Raw genomic sequence first — 21,168 nt, forward strand, 5'->3', positions numbered from 1 at the left:
TCGCCATCAGTGACAGGGACAAGAGCACCTGCCCGTCAAGGGCCCAGGTGCCTGACAGATGGTTCAGTGGCAATGGGGGGTCACTAGCTCTTTAAGACGTGTGTAATTCTATGGGCACTGACCTTTCCCAGACGTGCTGAGTGCCACGCCAATGTCATGACACTAGAGAGAAGCCCAGGAACAGATAGACCCCGTTTCCCAGGAAAGACACACTTGCTGACTGAATGGGACCTTAGTGACTCTTAGAGGGTACATGCCAAAGTATTCCGATGCCACTCAGCCAGCTGTCTGCCAATGAGGGCTGTGAATCATCTCAAAATTAACAAAAGATTTTTAAAAAGGAAATTTTTACGTTTATTTTAACAACTGCATTTAATATGGAAAAGTGAAACAAATACATAACAGCATAAACAGCATACCAGAGGCAGCCTTGAAAAAACCATGCTGAAGAGAGAATAATTAGACAACGGGGACTATGCCTGGTTTTACCCTAAAGCGTTCATAGTTTTCCTTTTAAACCATATACAAATACAGTAACCTCTGAAGGATTTGGCAAAAGTTTATTGTTTTCTATTTCCAGTCTTTTAAAGTAGACACTGATTTACTTAGAATGAAGCCGAATCTCAGAGCACGCAAAAAAATGAACACAAACGAGCCTAAATGCAGCAATCCCGAGTGGGGACAAGGTGCTTTAGCAGGTGTCCTAGGTGCATCATCTATGTGGTCACTACAGTCACCGCCCTGCCCCAGCACGCAGGCCAGTGTCTGCACTGCACAGGGCCCGGCCTGTGCCCTGGGCCCTATCACACACACATCAGAACAGCTAACAGTGAAGCGTGGTCTTCACAGACACCTGCATCCACATACAGGGTGCCCTACAGCAGTGTGAATGTAAGGCCACATGTTTATTTGGGATAAACTATGGAGTCACTTTAATAACATTATTCATTCTTTCAAAATAGGGAGAATTTTAACTGAATTAAGGTTACAGATAATTAAAATACATACATCATGACTAGCATGGTAAAATTATTTATACTCATATTTATAATGTCAAAGAAAAGTTACCACCACATTATTCCAGTAGTATTAGTGTGACATGCTCATTGATTGATCCCACAGGTAGGGTTGGTTCTAGGTTAGCGTGGTTTCAGTGTCTATTCTTCGTCTCACTAAATCAGGCACCCAGCATTTACAGAACAAATCAATACAGTGGCCAGCCACCAAGGCCAGGACCGCGCCTCAGTGAGCCATGTCGCAAGCTCTGGTATGAATCCCGCTCCCTTGTGAAAAGCCGATTCCAATTCCTCATCAGAAGGTGCTGGTGGAGGTGGTCAGACGCCGCCCGATGTAGATCCTGAGCAGAAAAGTAAGAGGTGAGTGTGGACCCAGGACTCCACGGCCGGGCAGCCGTGAGCCCTGCTGTCCCCATGCCAGCTCAGACTGGCTGCACGGTTACCCAGTGTTCCCACCACTGCATTCTACAGTCGCCTCATGCCCTCAACACCCCCACGAAGGAGGGACTCCCCAACCTGCATGAGCACGCTATAGTCCAGGGATGCAGCAGCCTGCTGGACACAGTCACTGCACATGGTACTGACTACCAACCTCAGAGGCCATGGCAGAGGAGGGTGTGACTCCAGGAAAGGGGACAGAAATGGAGGAGCTTGGCAGGCACGGCAAATGGTTAGGAGGTGGCTGGAGAGGTGAGCCCCAGGGGGTCAAGTTAATTTTGGAAGGAAGGATGCAGGGCAGGTACCAGGTGGGAGTTGGCTGCAGACACTATCCCGACGGCTCTGCCTGCCTCAGAATCTCAAGTGCTAGTTCTGGAGAAAGCTCCAGAAATCACTGCATATACACACCCAGGCGAGTCTGACCCTGAAAAGCATTGGGCACAATAAATCTGGACACGCTGACATGGAGGAGCCCACCCAGGAAGCCATTCCCACAGGCAGTTAGAACTGTGGTCTCCCTCTGCCTCAGACTCGAGCCCTCCTGCCAAGTGGCACCAGCCTAAATCAGAAGCTGAAGATACCCAGTCTGTCCAGTGAGCTGCAGCCATAGAGCACCGTTGCCCAGCAGGACAAGTGAGGCTACCACCCCGGACAGGCTGGGGTGAGCCAGAGAGAAGAGCAGCCCCGGCTCCCCAGACTCATGCCCAGTGCCTCAGTGCTGTCTGGGTCAAAGGTCCTTAGGATCTGTAGCTGAACTTGTGTGTTTTCTGCATCATTAGTGCAAGAAGCCAGAGGAGAGCCTTGTGTCCCGGCTGAGGGGACTGCAGCAGTCGCGAGTGACAGCACCTCTCTGCAGCAGAAACGGGTGTTCAGAGCGTGCACACAGCAGGCCCTGAGGCGGGGCCGGCCATCTGCTCCTGCACAGACAGCACGGCTAAGGCAGCCAGCACCAGTCCCGCTTATGTGCCCTCGCCTGTACTGGCAGCGTCAGTGCCAGGCCGGCCTGCAGGGTAGGGGGCGGGGCTCCCAGGGTCATGGTCATGTTTGTTTCCTGACCTAGACAATGATCACATGGACATGTTTGCTTACATAGTTACATAAGCTGTGACTTATGGCCCATTATTTCAGTAAAATGCTTAAAGGGAAGTCACTGAGACCTAGAACTGTCCAGGCAGGCCATGCAGGATCACTTACCCCAGCCCAATGGCCAACAGGTGTGAGAGCAGCAGAGACGGAAGGAAGACTTTGAGAAACTCAGCTGAAAAGACACCCCCCTTCTTCATGACACTTGTGTTCCTCATGCTGAGGGTGGCCGTGCGCTTCGGGTGCCTGAACAGGAACTCCCTGCAGAGGGAAGAGCTGTGAGCTCACTGGCAGGCTCCGCCTCAAAGCTAGTTCATGATGCTCAAAACACTCACTTAGGGGGGATGTTTTCCGGCCGGCTTGACCAGTCCCATATCCAGTCTGAATTTTTCTTCAGGATGCTTTCAACTTCTTTCCTTCTCTCAATGTAATCTTCTTCAGACTAAGAGAGAGTGAATGTTAAAAACCGAGGAACCACCGCCCCCCGCCCAGCATCAGACCAGAGGCTGATCTCAGAGCCGGGTCCGTGGGCGGAGGGTGGGCCGTGGAGCTGCATCTCACACTCTTCCCCCTTTACAAACAGACAGACACTGTGGCCAAAGCCTCAACTGTGAGATCTGGTGGCAGTAAGAGCAGCAAATACTGTCCCAAGGAAGCAACATGAAGGGAGGACAGGGCGCCACAAAGACGCTGAAGGCGAGCTGGCACAACAGAAGGAAATGAAAACTGCAAACGCTGTGGAGCAAATGGTGTTGAGAGAAAGCTGCTCTCACGTGAAATGGCAGGAAAAGCCAAACTCCTAGACCATGATCCAGCTACATTTGTAAAATCATGCAACAATACACTAGCGAAAGGGGGCTTTAAAAAGTAGGATTATAGGAGCTTTTGCATTTTAAAAATTCTGTAACTGAGCATAAAATTCCTTTTTAGAATCCGAAAAAAAACAAACTGCTTAACATTTTAGAATTGCTCCAGAATGCAAAGCCAACCAGACATCAGGGCACCCCAGTTGGGAGGGGACCCAAGTGTCTGGGGCAGGAGCTCCTGCAAGTCCTGGAAGCCTTTGGTGCCAGACAAAGCCTGGGGAACAAGGATTCCTCCTGTCCTTCTGAGGGGACCATCCTGGGAGGGAGAGAACTAGGCACTGGCTGGAGCAGCACCTAAAGGCATTTCCTGTGTGCCCAGCTGAGCGAAGGAGGGCGGGCCTTCGCCACTGATGCACATCTGCTAGGGCCACCACCCTGTACTCACTCTCACAGAAAAGCTCAGTGCCTGACATGTTAGAACAGGGACCTCGAGCTGAAATGACCAGCCTGGTTAGCTCCTAACTCTAAACCACCCGAGCACCCACCAGTTAGCATGGCCTGCGGACAGTTTCTGGAAGCAACTGGCATTGCTTCCTCTGCATGAGGAAGGCCCATCAGCATTTCGACCACAATGGTAGAGCTGCCCTGAGTGGCTTATAGAGAATGCCGGCTCTCCCGTAGACATTAAAACCCATTCACAGCCCAACCTATAGTCAAGAAGACTGTGACTACCCACTAATGACCCCAGATACCCTTCCCACGGGCCACTCACACCCTCTCCAGGACATAGGTATATGGGATAGAGGGCCCCACCCTTTATCCTACCTAAGCCCATAATTAGTCAGCTCAGAAAGCCAGACGTTTCTCTACTCGGTCCCACTGCAGACTGATCACAGGAGCAGATCACATACTACACACGTTTCTCTACTTGGTCCCACTGCAGACTGATCACAGGAGCAGATCACATACTACACAGCCACCCTGGCCTACCTGAGAGCTGTGTGAGCGAGGCGGGCTAGAAAATGATATGAATGTGAGTGGGAAAAACGGAACATGTTAGCATTCTCTGCATCAGAGGCAAAGCCCTGCGGAAGGGATGGCCAGTGAGGAGCAGCTTCCCTTCCACTGGCACAAGGCCAGGGCCAGCCCCATCTCCCACCTTCCAGCTGAGCTCAACAAGCATCCAGTCCCAGGAGGACACGGGATAGCCTGAGGGTGGTGGTTTCGTCACCCACTAGCTTTGGGGTCTGTTACACAATCCTGGTGAGCACCTGGCCTTTGATCTCGGACTCAGCCATGCTGCCTGAGTCACTGGCCGTGCTGAGGACAGTTGCTCATGACAAAGCTACTGGAGGTGAGGGGGCAGAAGCAGGGGAGGGGACAGGACAGTGTCTGCCCCTTGCTGCATCGTGGTCCCTCCTTCCACCAGAGGACAAGGAGCCGCTGTCTAAGGGAATGGGCACCACAGTCGAGCCTGCTCGCTCCTAGTACAGCAGCACTGTGGCATGCATGTGTCTGCACCCACCTGTCACAGTGAGAACTCTTGGAGCTGCTCCGTCCAGACTCATGCTGGGCATCCAGCAGGATTTTCTCCATGTCACCATTATAAATAGAAACTGAGGCTGGCACGCTGCTGCCGTTCCCGTTACTGCTAAAGTGCAGTTCCACCCAGGAGCCTGTGGGGACACAACAAGGGCAGAGTTAGAATTTCTACCCGTGACAACAGTCCACCCTTCCATTCCCCAGAGGAGCTAGGACACACACGGATGGCTTGAGCCACACCCATTCCCAGCTCTTGCAGCACAGCTGCTGGTCCCGTCTCACCCTCCTGAGGAGCTGGGACGTGTGTCTGCAGCAGCAGAGTCCAAATGACCGGAGAGCTTTTTTGCACTCAACTTTTAGAAGAGGGTGCCAACAAAAGCTTGAGTTTTAAATGGTAAGGTTTAAACTATCTCTTTTCAAGATTCCCACACACCAGCGGCACATTCTCACCCTAAGGGCCCAAGTATTATACTTGCTGCTCCGTCTTGATTAACATCAGGAGCCAGAGGAAATCACCCTGGACACAACAAAGGTGATTTCTGACTGAACTTGACTAAGCAGAGGAAGCCATCCCCCAAGTCACCTGGCTGAGTCCTCTCGGAGTGAGCTCAGCACTTCTAACTTGAACTAAAAATTGACATTATAAATCCCAAACAAATGGATTCTACCCAGAGAGGTTTTATAGATTCAGAGAACTGTCATGTGCTTACCACACCGTAACACAAAAGCCACTCTCCCCGCAGCACAGAACCCTCGAGTGAAGCCACTACTTTCAGCGAAGCTGCATCTCCCAAAGGCCAGTGTTGGGCGTGAACTGGATGAACTCCCTCCACCCCGCTGAGCCGGCACATGTGGTGAGTGGTGCCCACGGTGCTCAGGGCTGTGCACCCGGATGACAGGTCGGTGTACACAAGGGGGGCGTGGTCTTTCTGTCTGTAGCAGCTCAATATTCAAGATAACAGCCTTTCTCCATCTGAATGTGTTGCAAGTAACTTGCACTGTTTGTCTTTTCACTCCACATCTTCCAATGAACATAAACTCTTGATTTTAATCAGTCAGATTTTCGACCTCCTCCTAATCTGAGGTCATGAAGGTAGTCTGTATTATTTTCAAGAAGCTGCACTGTTCTGACACTCATTCAGACCTGGGTTCAGTGAACCTGAAGTAATCTGTGTGTGTGATCTGACCCGGGGAAGTTTTTTCCATTCACTGACAAGGCGGCCTCTGCTTCTCCCTCTGCTCAGGGGCTGGGAAGAGCACGGGCCCAGGACAGTCTCTATTCTGTGCCCTGAGTCTGTGTATCTCCACATCTGTGTGTCCCTAGATCACTGGTAGAGCAGGGACAGAGTGAAGGCAGAGTGAACAGAAGACTGAAAAATCCATGTTCTAGGGCAGCTCAGCAAACTAATTATATTACAATAATCATCTCCCAAAGGTGAGGGGACTGAGCAGCTGGTCCTAAACCACAGGGCTGCACCCCAGCCACTCATGACGTTCCACACTGAGCGGCACCTCCTTCTGAAAGTCCACTGACCCTCAATAGCCTCTATCATATTAGAAAAAGGTGTATCAGGACACCAGCCTCCCAGTGCACTTCTAACAAAACCGTCACTCAGATTTTCAAATCAACGCACGTTCTTCGCTAGCCTCTCTCGCTGCTTGTCATGAACACAGCAGGAGCCCAGGCCACTGGGCCTCTGCTCTGAGCAAAGGCTACAGTGACTTTAGAGACTTCATCATTTCCAGAGACTCACTGTGTCATCATCAAGGCTGCCGACCATCTTCCCCGTGTTCTGATGCACCCCACCCCCACGCATAATTGTAAAAGCTCAAGCCCTCCTTCCTCCCCTGGGACTCAAGGTGATACTCAGCCAACTAGCACGCCAGCTCTGGCGCAGTGGCATGGAACAGTACCACGGGCCCCATGCTGGGCACAGTTCCATTTTCCTAGGTTCAGCAGGTTAGTCGGATTCTGGGCCTGGCTTAATGTACTAGATCAGCTCACTATGGTATCTGATGTAAACAGAGTCTTTTGATACCACCTCTGATACATGTGGGAGGGTTTCACACCAATAACCAATTCTCCAATCCCAACTGGCCGTCTAACAGTTGAAGTCAATGCCGCCACTACCGGCAGTCGGGGTCAGGTCCCACAAGTTAAAGGGCTTGGTCCCATGAGACTGCCCCCACATCAGACACCCCGCAAAGGGGATGCCAGGCCTCCCCCACTCCTGCCTGGCAGACCACACATTCTAGAGTTCCTACAATACCCACCCTCCACACACACTCACCAGGACAACTCCCGAACTTTACTGACGTTCACCCATTTACCAGAAAGGACACAACTCAGGAGCAGCCAACTGGAGGAGACGCCAAGAGGCCTCTCCCTGCCCACCACCCTCCCAGCTCAAAGGTTTCATAACTCAGGCTCTAGCCCTAGCCAGTTTGGCTCAGTGGATAGAGCATAGGCCCTGGGACTGAAGGGTCCTGGGTTCGATTACAGTCAAAGCCTTGTACCTTGGTTGCAGGCTCAATCCCTGGCCCCATGCGTGAGACAACCAATGAATGTTTCTCTCCCTCTTTCTCTCCCCCTTCCTTCCTCTCTCTCTAAAAATCAATGGAAAAAAATATCCTCGGGTGAGGATCAGCATAACCCAATCTCCAGTCCCTCCTCCTGGATTCCACCCTCTGATCACTGAGCTGGTCTTTCCACCTGCACCCTGAGGCTACCCAGGGCCTCACGGGTTACCTCATGAGCAGACTCCTGTGTTCCACTGGGACTCCCTACAAAAGGGGCTGTTGATGAATAGCAAAGACAATCCTATCATTCAAGAACTCCCAAGGGTTTAGAGCTCTGTGCCAGTAAACAGAGAACACTAAATAAACAATTTTAAATGAGGTATAACTGATACATGAAACATTAGTTTCAGGTGTCCATATATTTTATTATACAAGGGCCAACTCAGGGCTCCATGGAGACAAGTACTAATATATGCTTTTTAGAATCATCTCATAAAAAGTCCTAAGCATCCTTGAGAAAGTAAAAATCCCATTCTGCAGCAAAAGCTTTGGGTCTAAAATATGTATATTCCAAGGAATGATTTAGTGAAGGGCAAGTTGTATTATTGACTTTAAACAACTGGAAAATGAAGAGCAAGTATGATATGAACGTACTTACATCTTGTAAGAAAGATGGCGTTACGGTTGCTTCACGACCTTAGAAAAGTTTCACAGAGTCGAAAATCATCTACCAAAAAACTGGCCTCATAATGAGGCCTGGGAAGAAACAGGTGCTGTTGCTGATCAAGGCAAGCCCTCATTCCTAGCTGCCCAGCCACACCTGCTTGTATTTTACGATAACGACACAGCAAGCCAACCTCTGAAGAAGGTTGATGAGGTTAAGTGCCCACCAGCTCCAGCCTTTTCTGGACAGACCCGAGGGAATGGAGCCCCACAAGGCCACCCCACACTCTAGCCCAGGGGTGGGCAAACTTTTTGACTCGAGGGCCACAATGGGTTCTTAAACTGTACGGAGGGCCGGAACAAAAGCATGGATGGAGTGTTTGTGTGAACTAATATAAATTCAAAGTAAACATCATTACATAAAAGGGTACGGTCTTTTTTTTTTTTTCAGTTTTATTCATTTCAAACGGGCAGGATTCGGCCAGGGCCGTAGTTTGCCCTCGGCTGCTAGCCCCAGGTAGCAGGTCCCACCAGTGGCTAAAGAGAATCACTTGTGGTGCGTTTCCACTGTTCCCAGAGGCCAACCCACTGTACTCTGCAAATTCTGATTTGCAGTGCTAGGGCAAGACCTCAGCAAATAGTCTCTTGGAAAAGCTACAATGAGAGGCAGGGTTGAAAATGATTGGCTAGAGGGAATGACAAATATCCAAACAACTTTCTGTAAGACAGTGAGATCAGTGTCAGAACTGAGGGAGTCTGGAGGCGGCCTGGCAGCCCAGAGGGAAAGCCTGGGGCAGAGCAGCTAAGGGGAGGGAGGGGCACAACCACCCTAGTCACAGAGGGCTTCTTCCCTGGGAGAGGTGCACAGGAACAAGCCTTGACTGCAAAGTGATTCCCCAAGAAGGGAAATAGTGATTCTGAACAGAAAGCCATCTGATTTTTCCTTTAATGTTGTCACTTGCCCACTGGGCTTGATGATTGTGACCATCTGTGAAATTAGTAATTGGGCTAGGACTTAGATGTCTGAAACCCTTATGCTCTCAAACTGCATGGTACTAAAGTCCCCTCAAATAAATCATTAGTTCTCTCTTCATTCACTTTTGTCCGTGGTGAGCACCTGGGAAGAGGTGGGGCTGTCTCCCAGGGAAGGCTGGGTACCCTCTTGAAGGATGCACTCAAGCGAAGAGGGGCCTCCTGGGAAGGAAGCCATGCACCTCCCCTCCCCCGCCCTGTGTAAACATCGGCCAAAACGCCATCTCCCTGCTGTTCAGCAGTCGTATTATCTCCTGACAAAAAGGCATGAGAACACCTTGCAAGTCAACAGCTCTAACTAGAATGAGCCAGGAGGTGAACGGGGAAAACATTTGGTCCTGGCCAATACAAGGAAAGAGGAAAGTGCTGCTGTTGTGGGTTTGGCTGCTCAGTCCTAGTCAGACGTAAACAAGAGGGAACCGAATCAAATCAGAGCGGAGGACAGGCCAGGAATCCTCGGGCTCACATTTCCAGGGCAGCTGCCCTTCCCCAGTGCTCCTCCCACAGACCAGAGAGTGGCGTGTGCCCTGCCGCACGTACACAGGAGCAAATGGCCCAAAGAGCCCTTACCATGAGTTTCCACTCCCTGTGTAACCACCTTTTTATAGAATAAGCAAAACAGAAAAACCCATCTTTTAATTCGTGAGCTGGCCATTTTGCATTGCCAGTGACTCAGCAGTTCGGTGTCAATCAGGGGAGGGAGACCTGAGCCCCTCGGGAGGACTCGGAACCTTCCAAACTAAATCTGAACCAGTAAGGAAAATAGCAAGTAAGCAGTCTGATAGTTAGAAAAGGGATGGTTGTAAGGCAAAGGGAGGGTTTATAAAACACCCCTTGAGTCTTGTGTGAGGAAAGACAGCAAAGATTTAATCCCTTAATCTAGTTCGAACAAAATAATTAGGCAATTTCAAAATTTAAGATTACAGATTTTTTTAAATGTGGGTGTAGTTTTTAAATACGCTATACAATGTATTGGGCTAATTAAATAAGCTCACTAACTTTATCTGAATAATTAACGATTTTAATATTCATTCTGGAAGGTTTGAACAGTCCTCCTACAGCTTATTTACATGCTCATTCTGCTTAGTAAACTCTTGCTTCAGAGAACACGAAGGTCGACGGCCACCCAACCCTTCCTCCCACTCCCCGGCCCCCGGATCGCTGGATGGGCCCGGAGGAGCCAGGCCCCGGGGGCGGACCTCCAGGCTGCCACCACTCAGCTGCGCCAGGAAGCAGCGCGGCCCTGAGCGCGGGGACCTCGACCAGCCAGCGCGGGGCGCCAGGCAAGCTGCGCCTAAGCTTTGCACCGGCTGCAGCACGGAGCAGCCGGAACCGGTCCTCCGGCTTCTTTTTTGAAGCCACAAATCAATTCTGAGCTTTGTTTTGGAGTGACTTTCCAGTGCATGTGGGACATGAACTTGAAAAAGCCTGTGCACACGCCTATACCATTTTTTTAACGCTGCCCACCTCTTACACTGAGAAGAGCAGCCAGTGCCCTCGCGAGTCCTAGCCGTCACTAGAGCTAGCACTGCCGCTCGAGGTCCACAACCCCTGCCCAGGCCACTGAGCGGAACGCTTGGCTACCGCTCGCTACAACCCACTCTGGTCTGAACTACACGATACGAACTGGAACACGGTCTTTAAGGACCGTGGCATCTCCACTTGCCCTTCGCTGCAGAATTTAGGTTTGCTGGTGGAATCCGATCCGTGTCCAGACCCCCGATCCGTGTCCAGACGCCCCACCCGAGAGCTACCCCCGCGGGCAAGGCAACTGGGGCCCTCCCACGTCCCGGAGACCCACCTGGCGTCCCCGGACCTCCGCCTTTGGGCAGTGAGCGGCCCCGAGACCGCTGCAAAGACCCCCCGAAGGGGACGGCGCTCCCCGCCCCACAGCGCAGCCTCGGCTCCCGCTCCCGTCCCGGGGAGGCCTCGCACTGCAGCCTCCCCGACACCCAGCCCCGGCGGCTCACCCTGCAGGCTCTCCTCCTGCAGTCCAGGAGTCCCGCTCTGCGACATGGCGCCGGAGGGAGGGCGCTGCGGCCGGCGGGTTGGGCTGGGGTCGGGGCCGGGGTTGGTTGAGTGTCAGGCGCTCAGAAGTGGACGGCGGGAGCAGGAACACGAACACGGGGAACAGAAGGCCAAGCAACGTCAGCCTGAGACCCCGACTGACTGACGCGCGCCGACAGACGCAAGGCAGATAAGCGGCGGATAAGCGACGGCGTCGCCCATTGGCCAAGGGGAGAGGCCTGCGCGTGCGCGAGGGCGGGGGGCGCGCGGGGCGCGTGCGGCGCGTGCGGCGCGTGCGCGGGTTGGGTCTGAGCGTCGTCTGAGGTTTGGAGCGCGCTTGCGCGGTTGGGAGGTTAGCAACAGGACACGAGTGCGTTGGGCGGGGTCTGACGATCCGGGCTCTGTACGCAGGCGCGGGGCGGGGGGGCTTCCTAGAGTGAGAGGCGGGCCCAAAGCGTAGGCGGGGCTATTCCGCTGGGGGCGGGGCGCCGTTCGCGGGACCGGGACTCAGTTGGTCCAAGGGCAGATGGAGCGGATGGTGAGCCTCCCTCCTACAGGTGGACCTGCGCGAAGTGCAAGTGCGCAAGGCGACGAGGTCACTGAGGCCCGCAGGGCCAGTAATGTTGCCGGAGGGTTTACTGTTGACCCTGAAACATCGTAGGCAATGAAGGAAAGGAGAAATCGAGATGGACCCGGGGGCTTGCTGGTGGCCTGCATGTGGAACCAGTCCAGGCTAGGCCATCTGTAAAGACAAATGCGACACACTCCGTGGCCACCGGCTCCGGGAGGCCAGCCCTCACCTGCAGAGACCAGCCAGGAGGCAGCCTGCTCGAAGTCAGACTTGCAGGTGTGTGGACTAAAGGGGCCACGTGCTGTTGACAAGCTCAGGGAAGGCTTGCGTGGTGGCTTTGCAAACTCAGAAACCTAAAGTAACCACAAAGGATGGTCTTAAATTAAAACTTTTTGACTAAAAGCAGTTTGTGGCAGGTCCTAGGCTAGAATCTTCCCTGACAAAAGTCAATCTTTACCTTAGCTGAGCCTGCCTATTGTCTTTTGCATCTACCAAAGCAGACCTTTGGAATGTCAGGGTAACTCCCCTTTTTCCAGACCCCTCAGGGCACAAGGGCGGAGACCATAAATCCTCTCTTTGTTATGTTAATTGTTAACTGTTAAGTATTCTATACCCACCTATGTAAAAGATGTGCGTGTCTATTATTAGAGGAAGAAATATAATATTGGGGACTAGCTATTAATTATAAGAAATATTAATCATGCTCTGTTAACCATTATTGTTTTGTTCTGATTAAAGAAAGCAACATAAGCCGATGAACAAAAACAGATTTAGAGACAGAGAAGCATCGATCAGATGCTCAAACCTCAGAGGGAAGGTAGGGGAGGGGAGGGTGAGGGGGAGAGATCAACCAAATGATTTGTATGCATGCATATAAGCATAAGCGATGGACGCAGACAACAGGGGGTGAGGGTGAGTGCAAGACTGGGGGGGATGAGGGGACAATGAGAGGGATAGACACATTTGTAATACCTTAACCAATAAAAAGTTTAAAAAATAAAAAATAAAAGCCAACCATAAAAAAAGAAAGAAAGCACATTCTAACCTGGCTGGGAGTTGACGCCCTGAGACATCAGAGTGCATTCCATCCTCCTGTCCCGAAAACTGCCCATCATTACGGAAAGACAAACAATCTAATCCTGGAGGCACCTGCTCTTCACAACCCCCAGCCCCTATTGCCTGTAATCTGGTCCCCAAGGCACCCCCCTCCCACCCGCATAATTTGTAATCCGTAATGATTATACCTTGCCTGCTTTCCCATGCCTGGAATTCCTACTTTCCCACGTAATCTTTGTCCTTCTACCTGCTGCTCTCCCACGCTGCCGGCATTATTGGAAGAAACGCTCATATATGATTCAACCCTGTCTCTGCTTAATTGGCTCAAGTAGTGCCAGGCAGCCTGGACCCCCTCGCTTGTCGGGTTGCACTACCATTTTACTGTTAAGTATCCTGCACCCCCCTATGTAAAAGATGAATGTGTCTATCATCTTACCTGCCATTCCCAGAGACGACCCACCTGCTTTGCTTTCTCCCATCTCCCTAATCCAGTGATGGCGAACCTATGACACGCGTGTCAGAGGTGACACTCGAACTCATTTTTTGGTTGATTTTTCTTTGTTAAATGGCAATTAAATATATAAAATAAATATCAAAAATATAAGTCTTTGTTTTACTATGGTTGCAAATATCAAAAAATTTCTATATGTGACATGGCACCAGAGTTAAGTTAGGGTTTTTCAAAATGCTGACACGCCGAGCTCAAAAGGTTCGCCATCACTGCCTAATCTATCACCAATGGATTTCATGTCACCCACTTACGTCTTTCCCCTTGATTTGCAATGTATAAATAAGGTGCAAAACTGCCATTCTCTGGACTTGTATTCCAATCCGTTAATTTTGCTTCCCTGCAGTTGTTGACAGTTTGGCTCAAGTAAATTCACAAAAACTCTCTTAGCTTTGAAAGTTTCTTACGTTGACACGTGTCTCTAGCAACTGGAAGCCCCATAGCAACCCCTGTAACAATCCGCCCCAATGGACTTCCCCATTTCTGTCTCAGCTGCCAGCTCAGGACCCACCAGAAGCTCCAGACCCACCAGAGAAAGCCAGAATGCTCCCCGATCGATCGGGGTTCCCTGCTCCAGGCTCAGTGGGACCCCAGCCTCCATCAGGGCTCACTGGAGCCCCCCTTTCTACCATGAAGTCTCCCTCTCCCCTGCCTGCTTTTGGATCTCTGCTGGACCCGGCGACAGTTGGACCCCCACTACTGCAGCTCTGATGACGCAGCCTCTGCTGTCCTCATCTGAAGTTTTGTTAATGTAAGAAACATTCAAACCTGTAAAGAATTTTTGTGAGTTTATTTGAGCCAAACTATCAATTGCTGGGAAGCAGAATTTCAACGCATTGAGACATTGCTCCGAAGAATGGCGGCTTTTCTCTTAGTTTTACAAATTCCCATCAGAAGGTGACATGAAATCCATTGGTGATAGATTAGGGAGGTGGGAGAAAGCAAAGCGAGGAAACCTCTGGGATTGGATGAAAAGTGAAATGATAGACACATGCTTCTTTTACACACGTGGGTGCAGGACAGTTAACAATCCACAATTAAAAACACTATAACAATAACAATGAGGGAATTTGTGGTTTTGCCCTGAGGGGGTCCACAAAAAAGGGAAGTTAGAAGTTATCCTGACATAACACAGGTATGTTATCTTAGACCAGTGGTCGGCAAATCGCGACTCGAGAGCCACATGCGGCTCTTTGGCCCCTTGAGTGTGGCTCTTCCACAAAATACCACGTGCGGGCACGCCCGTACAGTGCGATTGAAACTTCGTGGCCCACCTCAAACTGATTGCCAAACTGCAGTGGGAAGGCCAGAGAGAGTTGGGGGGCAGGAGGGAGGGGAGTAAGAGATCAACCGAAGGACTTGTATGCATGCATATAAGCATAACTAATGGACATAAGACACTGGGGGGTAAGGGAGGGTAGGGGTGTGTCAAGGGCGGGGGGGAAAAAAGGACACTTATGTAATACCCTTTGTAATACTTTAAGCGAAAAATAAAAAAATATTTAAAAAAATAAATAAATAAAAAATAAAAATAAAAAAATAAAAAAAAATAAAAAAAAAAGAAACTTCGTGGCCCACGCGCAGAAGTCGGTTTTTGGCCTGGGCGAGTCTATTTTGAAGAAGTGGCGTTAGAAGAAGTGGGGGGTGTCAGTCGGTCGGTCGGGCGATGGGAGACACAGCGCAGGCGGGCCGCAGGATACGCAGCGTGCAAGGGAGGCGCGCGTGATTCCTGCACAAGTTGAGTGAGCCAGTCAGTCAGCAGTCTCATTGTGCAGTGGTTAGTGCTAGGGTGACAAAAGTACCTACTCGAAGCATAAAGTTACCTGCATTTTTCCAACCAGCTGCAAATCCTACAGGTATTTTTGTCATCAATTTAAGAATCGTCATTATTTTGTGTTGGTGACTTTATTATTATAAAATGAGGACGTTTTTGGCAAAGGCCAGCTTAGGAGGACCCTAATTAATTAATAACAATGTACCTACCTATATAGTTTAAGTTTAAAAAATTGGGCTCTCAAAAGAAATTTCAATCGTTGTACTGTTGATATTTGGCTCTGTTGACTAATGAGTTTGCCGACCACTGTCTTAGACAAAAAAACAATAGGCTCAGTAAAGATCGAAGTTGATCTTTGCCAGAGAAGATACTGTCCTAGGACGTGACTACCCACCATAGCCTGCTTTATAATTAAAGGTTTCCATTGCAGACCATCCTTTGTGGTTACTTGAGGTCTCTTGAGTTTGCAAGGCTGCCAGGCAGGCCATCCCTGCGTTAGTGAGGTGAGCCTGTGGCCACCGTTTCCAGTCTAGATAAGGCTGCTCCTGAGATCTGGAGGCAATGGCCTTTCCTTCTGAGGGGCCCTCAATTTTCATTCTCGTTGATTCAATGAGACACCACCCTTGACCTAGCAGTGTTGGGGTGGCACAGCAGAAAACACACAGGGAGCAGCTGCCCCACAGACACGGGTGGCACTCACAGAAAGTGTCCACGCCACACCGCTTCCCTCCACACCCCTCGCAGGCTCCTCTGCTAGGGAAGCTGCCGACACCGAGTCTTCCAGCCCAGAGTACAGGGTGCTTCTCCATTAGCTGGGTGTTCTCCATTAGCTGGGTGTTCTCGCGTCTCTCTCAGCAGCGTTCTGTAGTTCAGGGTAGAGGGCTTGCACAGTTTTGTCAGTTAACGTTACTGTAATTACCATCATTGTTATATTTCATTGGATTGTTTATTGCTAGTATTTAGAAACATAATTGATTTTTGTGTCTCACACGGCAACCTGCTAAGCTCATCGAGATGTGTAAATTTTATAGGCCCTCTGAGTCTCTACAGGCCATTACCCAGAAATGTAAGTGAAAATATTCCTACCACAGCCTGGTTTTCCCTCCCCAGGTAGAACTCTCTACAAGCTCCACCTCCCCGCCCCCCCCGCCTCCCAACCCCCCCGACACACATGTTTACTCTTAAAGGGAAACCACTGAACCTGGCTGGCCAAGGTCAGGGCACATACAAGAATCAATGTAAATAAGTGGAACAACAAATCGAAGTTTCTCTGGCTCGCTTTCTCTCAAATCCATAGATAAAACATTAAAAATAAATAAATAAAAGCCTTCCTCTTTGTGCAACCCCTGGGAGTGCCTTCTAGAGTTGGATGGGTTGCTGCCTGGTTTAGGGGTGGATCGTAAAGCCAATTCGATCTCCAAATGTACTCGGTTGAATTTGTGTTTTAACATGTTAGGGGGAAAGGTGAGCTTCGGGAGAGCCAGCCCTGTTCCCTTGCTGTGCGCCACAAAGTTCCGAGCCCTGGCACGTCCGCTCCCATCTGACCCTGGCAGCCACCGGCCGGCAGGCTGGACCACTGGTCCTTTTTCACAAGCAGAGGGTACCTTTTACTGAAGTAAAGGGCGCTGCGTGACTCAGACTGGAAGGAGTTCCCTGCCATCCACAGGACAGGCCAAGGCTTAGCATGTGAAGGTGTAAAAGTCCAACAGGACTCAGTGAACCACAAACAGCCCAGGGCTAAGTGGACAAAGAACAAACACAAAACCCAAGTGGCCTGTGAACGCATGAAAAGATGCTCAGCTGGGGGACAGGGCGTGGCCTGGGGTTGTCTAGGGCCTGCCTGGAGTCAACTGGGAAAGCCAGCGGCAGGTGGGAGGTATTGGTCTGAGTGGGCAGCAGTGGCCACAGTCACAGTGCCAGACCGGACGGCAGGTGGGAGAGGCCCAGCATTTCCAGAGCCCCCAAGGCCCGGCAGAGGCAGCCCAAGGGGACAGTCCCTGTGGGTCACCTCCCACCCAGTGGTGCATGGGCAGCTAAGACCTTCCCCTGAATGGCCCCTGGAGGTCAGGGCTGCGTCTGGGCAGGGGAGCCATGCAGGGGAGACAGGCAGCCAGCCCCTCCGACGCGTCACACGCAGCTTTCCTGGGTGCAGCCCTGAGTTGGAGTAGGGTTCGATGGTTACACTGGCCAGGGCACAATAATTACAGACTTGTGCGCAAAAGGAGGGCATCTCTGATCTAGAAGTGACTTGAAAAGTCTGCCTGGCTTCCGTGCCTCTCCCTTCCCTCTCTCCCCGCCCCCCTCGCCCTAGGGAAAGGAATAATCCAACTGTTTTGTTTCCCTGGTGACCCGCATGGCTGTGTGAGTGGGTGGGGACATTATTCAAATGACCATGAGGCCTCTGGATACTGTCCAGCATCTGCGTGAGGGACAGCATGCCGAGGGATTGTTTTCCACCTTCCCAGGGACTCTCAGTCCCGGCCCGGTCGGCCAGGGGGCCGGGCCCGCCTGCAGACCGATCATGCTGTTCTGTTTCCCTTTCTCTTCCAGACGAACGGGAACTTTTCCACGAATTCCTAGCGATGTCTGTACTAGGCCCCGGGCTATTTTTAGTCGCATGATGAAATCCCTCGAACTGTCAACAAAGGGCTTGCGCTGCCTCCAGTTCGCCTGGTCCGTGTCCCTCCTGGTGAAGGAGCAGGATCTTCTCCAGAGCAAAGGGTGTCTGGCGCCCGCCCTGCGCGCCTGCGATGCCCCCAGCAGGAAGCGGCTCCTGGAGCGCCCCGTCCTGGTCCTGGCAGCCGGGGCGCCGGGGGGCCACGTTTGTTTGTCCTTCTGTGTGAAGCAATCGCTCAGCTGCTCTTGGGGGAGAACGGCCTGTGTGTTCTAAGCAGCCCGGGGTAATGGGCTCTTGGGGGAGAACGGCCTGTGTGTTCTAAGCAGCCCGGGGTAATGGGAACACACGCTGAGCAAACACCGTCATGCGACTGCTCACGTGGTGGCTGGGCCGGCTGTGCGGGAGCAGGGAGGGGCGTAGGGAAGCGGGTCTGGACCAGCCGGCAGCTCAGTGGCTCCAGCAGCCGCTGGGCTCCTGTGCCCAGGCACCACTGGGCCCCCTGGGAGAGACTGTGGGGGCGGGGGAGGCCCTGGAAGGGGCTGAGCTGGTTCTCCAAGGCCCTGAGCTCGCTCCTGATGGCTCCCAGCCCTGGCCTCCTGCAGTGGGCTCTGCGGCTGCCCTGAGAGCAGCCAGTCAGGCTCCCGAAGGGGCAGGCATGGGGGGAGGGAACTGCAGGTAGCAGGTGGGAGTGAGCCAGGTAGTATGCCAGGGCCAGGACAAGTGGAATGGGGAAACTGAGACAGATATTAGAGAGCCAAGCAGTTTACAGCCATCTAGTAAACTGCAAAATCCTATCTTCCTAACCAAGGACATTTACAATCAAATGGTTTAAGGGGGGAGGAGGTGTCAATGGAGGAAGAAGGGGGGACACCTATAATACTTTCCACAATAAAGACACTTTAAAAAAAAAGGAGTAAATGATGATAAGGTAATTAGTAAACACAAGATTCTTCTTAGGCAGTTTCCTTTGTGTTTCGATCCTCACCCGAGGATATTTTTTTCGATTGTTTTCTAGAGAAAGTGGAAGGAAGAGGGTAGAGAGAGATGAAAAGGAGGGAGGAGGGGGGGGAGAGAGAAACATCGATGTGAGAGCACAACCGAGGCACGTCCCCTTCTTTGGGAATTGAACCTGTGACCCTTTGGTCCCTGGGCCAACACTCTAACCACTGAACCAAACCGGCCAGGTCGTCCTTTGTGTTTTAAATCTGAGAGCTTCCTTCCCACCAGCAGTTTCCAAACTGGGCTCGGTCAAGTGGTAAATCCAAGGTCCCACCCCAGACTGTGTGTTCTGGGGGACGGGGATGTTTTAATTTTTTAAAATATGTTGTTATTGATTTTAGAGAGAGAGAAAAGGAGAGGGAGAGAGAGAAAGAGAGAGAGAGAGAGACATCAATTGGCTTCCTTCCATATGCACTGGTGACCTTAAGTGCCCGGGAGGACACTCAACTAACTGAGCCACACCAGTCAGGGCAGGACTCAGCGTTTTGAACACAGTTCCCAGAGATTCTGGAAGCTGCCCCGTGGTTTTGCGTCATAATCAGTCTTTCTGTGTCTCACTCCCTCGGATTAACTCTGCTTTTCTTGGTGAAGGGATCCCCAAAGGTCTCCTAGCATGTGACATGTCACTAGGGAGTGACGAGGGCACAGCAGGACACGATGCCCCCAGCGAGACCGGGTGTGAGAAATGCAGAGGTCACGGGAGCACAGAGTAGCAGTGCTGGTGGCTCAGATAGCGACTCTTTGAGGACTTCCTTCACAGAGCACGTCAGCAACAGCCATGTCATAGGGCCGAGGCGTGACAACACGCAGGTGACCTCCATGTAAGAGCCGAAGGGAGACATCCCCTGGAGTCTATTGGCAGCGCAGGGGAGGCTGAGGTCTGAGAGGACCTTTGACCATCCTGTACCCAGCCTCCTGTGTGGCCTCTTGGCTGTTGAGGAACCAACATGTGGGGCATGAGTGATGATCCACTCATCGCCTTTCTGTCCCATTCATTCATATGTGGTTCAAGGACTGTCCTCAGGTCTGCGGGTGATATAGGGACACTTCCTCTCTCCAAGATCAGGGCTCCAGTGACTAGCTCACCACCGCCCCCTGCTGTCCCAGATGCAGAAACCGGAAAGTGCCCTAAATAGAAAGCTGTGTGCAAGAATGTTGGTGGCCACGACAGGCCCAAATTGGAAAGAGCCTAGGTAGCCCTCAACGGGAGAATGGAGAAACAAGCCTTAGAAAGTTTTTTAAAAATATATTTTTATTTCAGAGAGGAAGGTAGAGGGAGATAGAAACATCAATGATGAGAGAGAATCATTGATCAACTGCCTCCTGCACGCCCCACACTGGGGATGGAGCCCGCAACCACGGCATGTGCCCTGACCGGGAATCGAACCGTGGCCTCCTGGTTCATAGATGGACGCTCAACCACTGAGCCAAACGGCCAGGCAGCCGTGGAAAGTTTATATAATGCAATAATATGCAGCAGTAAATCAAAGCAAACTACTGATACACGTGATCGTGTGGAAGGCTTACCCCAAACAGCACACTGTGTGATTCCATTCAATGAGTTTCCGGGCTGAATGAATTTGTGGTGGGAAATACCGTAAGGAATGGTTGGCCTGGGAGTGGGGCACGCAATTGACTCAGAAAGGGCATTGGGGCGCTCTGGGGACGTGGTCGTGTTCTGTGTCTTGATGGGGGTTTGGGCTACATGAACGAACTCCAGTGGCAAAGCCCACTGTTTGGTACACTAAGATCTGAGCCTTCCTTGACTCTACCTTGATCTCCTTGCCCCCAAGAATGAAGCTAGAAAAAGTATTGAGCTCCGGGGATGATGTGCATGTTGCAGTGCCCAAGGGTGACATGTACTGTCTGCAGCTTACTTTGGTATTTTATTGTTGTTGTAAATTCTCATTTGAGGATATTTTTCCATTGATTTTTAGAGAGAGTGGATGGGAGGGGGAGAGACACACAGAGAGAAACATCAATATGAGAGAGAGACATCAATTGGTTGCCTCCCACATGCACTGGACCAGGGCCGGGATTGAGCCTGCAACAGAGGCACGTGCTCTTGACTAGAATCGAACCCGGGACCCTTCAGTCTACGGGCTGACGATCTTTGTCTATATTGATGATAGGACTTCGAAGGCACAGGTTTGGGGGTAGGAAGTCTGGGGGAAGAAGGTGGAGTGGACAGACCTTTGGGAACGGGCTCAGGTATGAAAATGTTTGTTCTGTGTGCACACTCGCCAAGTGCCCCCACTGCGGAGGCCTTGACAGTCTGGGCAGAAGGTGCTCAGGTTGCAAGGGCCGCCAGCCACCTTCTCTGGTCATTCGGCCTTTGCACGGAAAGCTCACGGAAGTGGCGGATGGCAGCGTGGAAAGTGGGTGGAGATTGCATGTCATCTCTGACAGCACTGATCTCCCTACTGCCACTGCCGAGTCTCTCCGCAGCTGAGACCAACGTGGGACTGCACTGTGGTACTGCACCCTGGGGACCAGCCGGCCATGTGGTAGCAAATTGATCCCCCCAGACGTCATT

The 21,168-nt window shown here is 51.5% G+C and overlaps 1 protein-coding gene across 1 annotated transcript; it reads right to left on the reverse strand.

Annotated features, from left to right (window-relative positions):
• Nucleotides 1-330: 330 nt before the first annotated feature.
• BNIP3 (BCL2 interacting protein 3) lies at nucleotides 331-11,334 on the reverse strand. Its single transcript, XM_006099005.3, has 6 exons — nucleotides 11,071-11,334; nucleotides 4,869-5,019; nucleotides 4,334-4,358; nucleotides 2,873-2,979; nucleotides 2,649-2,798; nucleotides 331-1,357 (listed from the first exon to the last, which is right to left on the reverse strand). The coding sequence occupies exons 1-6, from the start codon at nucleotides 11,114-11,116 to the stop codon at nucleotides 1,312-1,314; spliced, it is 525 nt and encodes a 174-aa protein (XP_006099067.1). The 5' UTR covers nucleotides 11,117-11,334; the 3' UTR covers nucleotides 331-1,311.
• Nucleotides 11,335-21,168: the final 9,834 nt, after the last annotated feature.

The sequence above is a fragment of the Myotis lucifugus genome, unplaced genomic scaffold (assembly GCF_000147115.1).
Source record: "Myotis lucifugus unplaced genomic scaffold, Myoluc2.0 scaffold_255, whole genome shotgun sequence".
NCBI lineage: Eukaryota > Metazoa > Chordata > Mammalia > Chiroptera > Vespertilionidae > Myotis > Myotis lucifugus.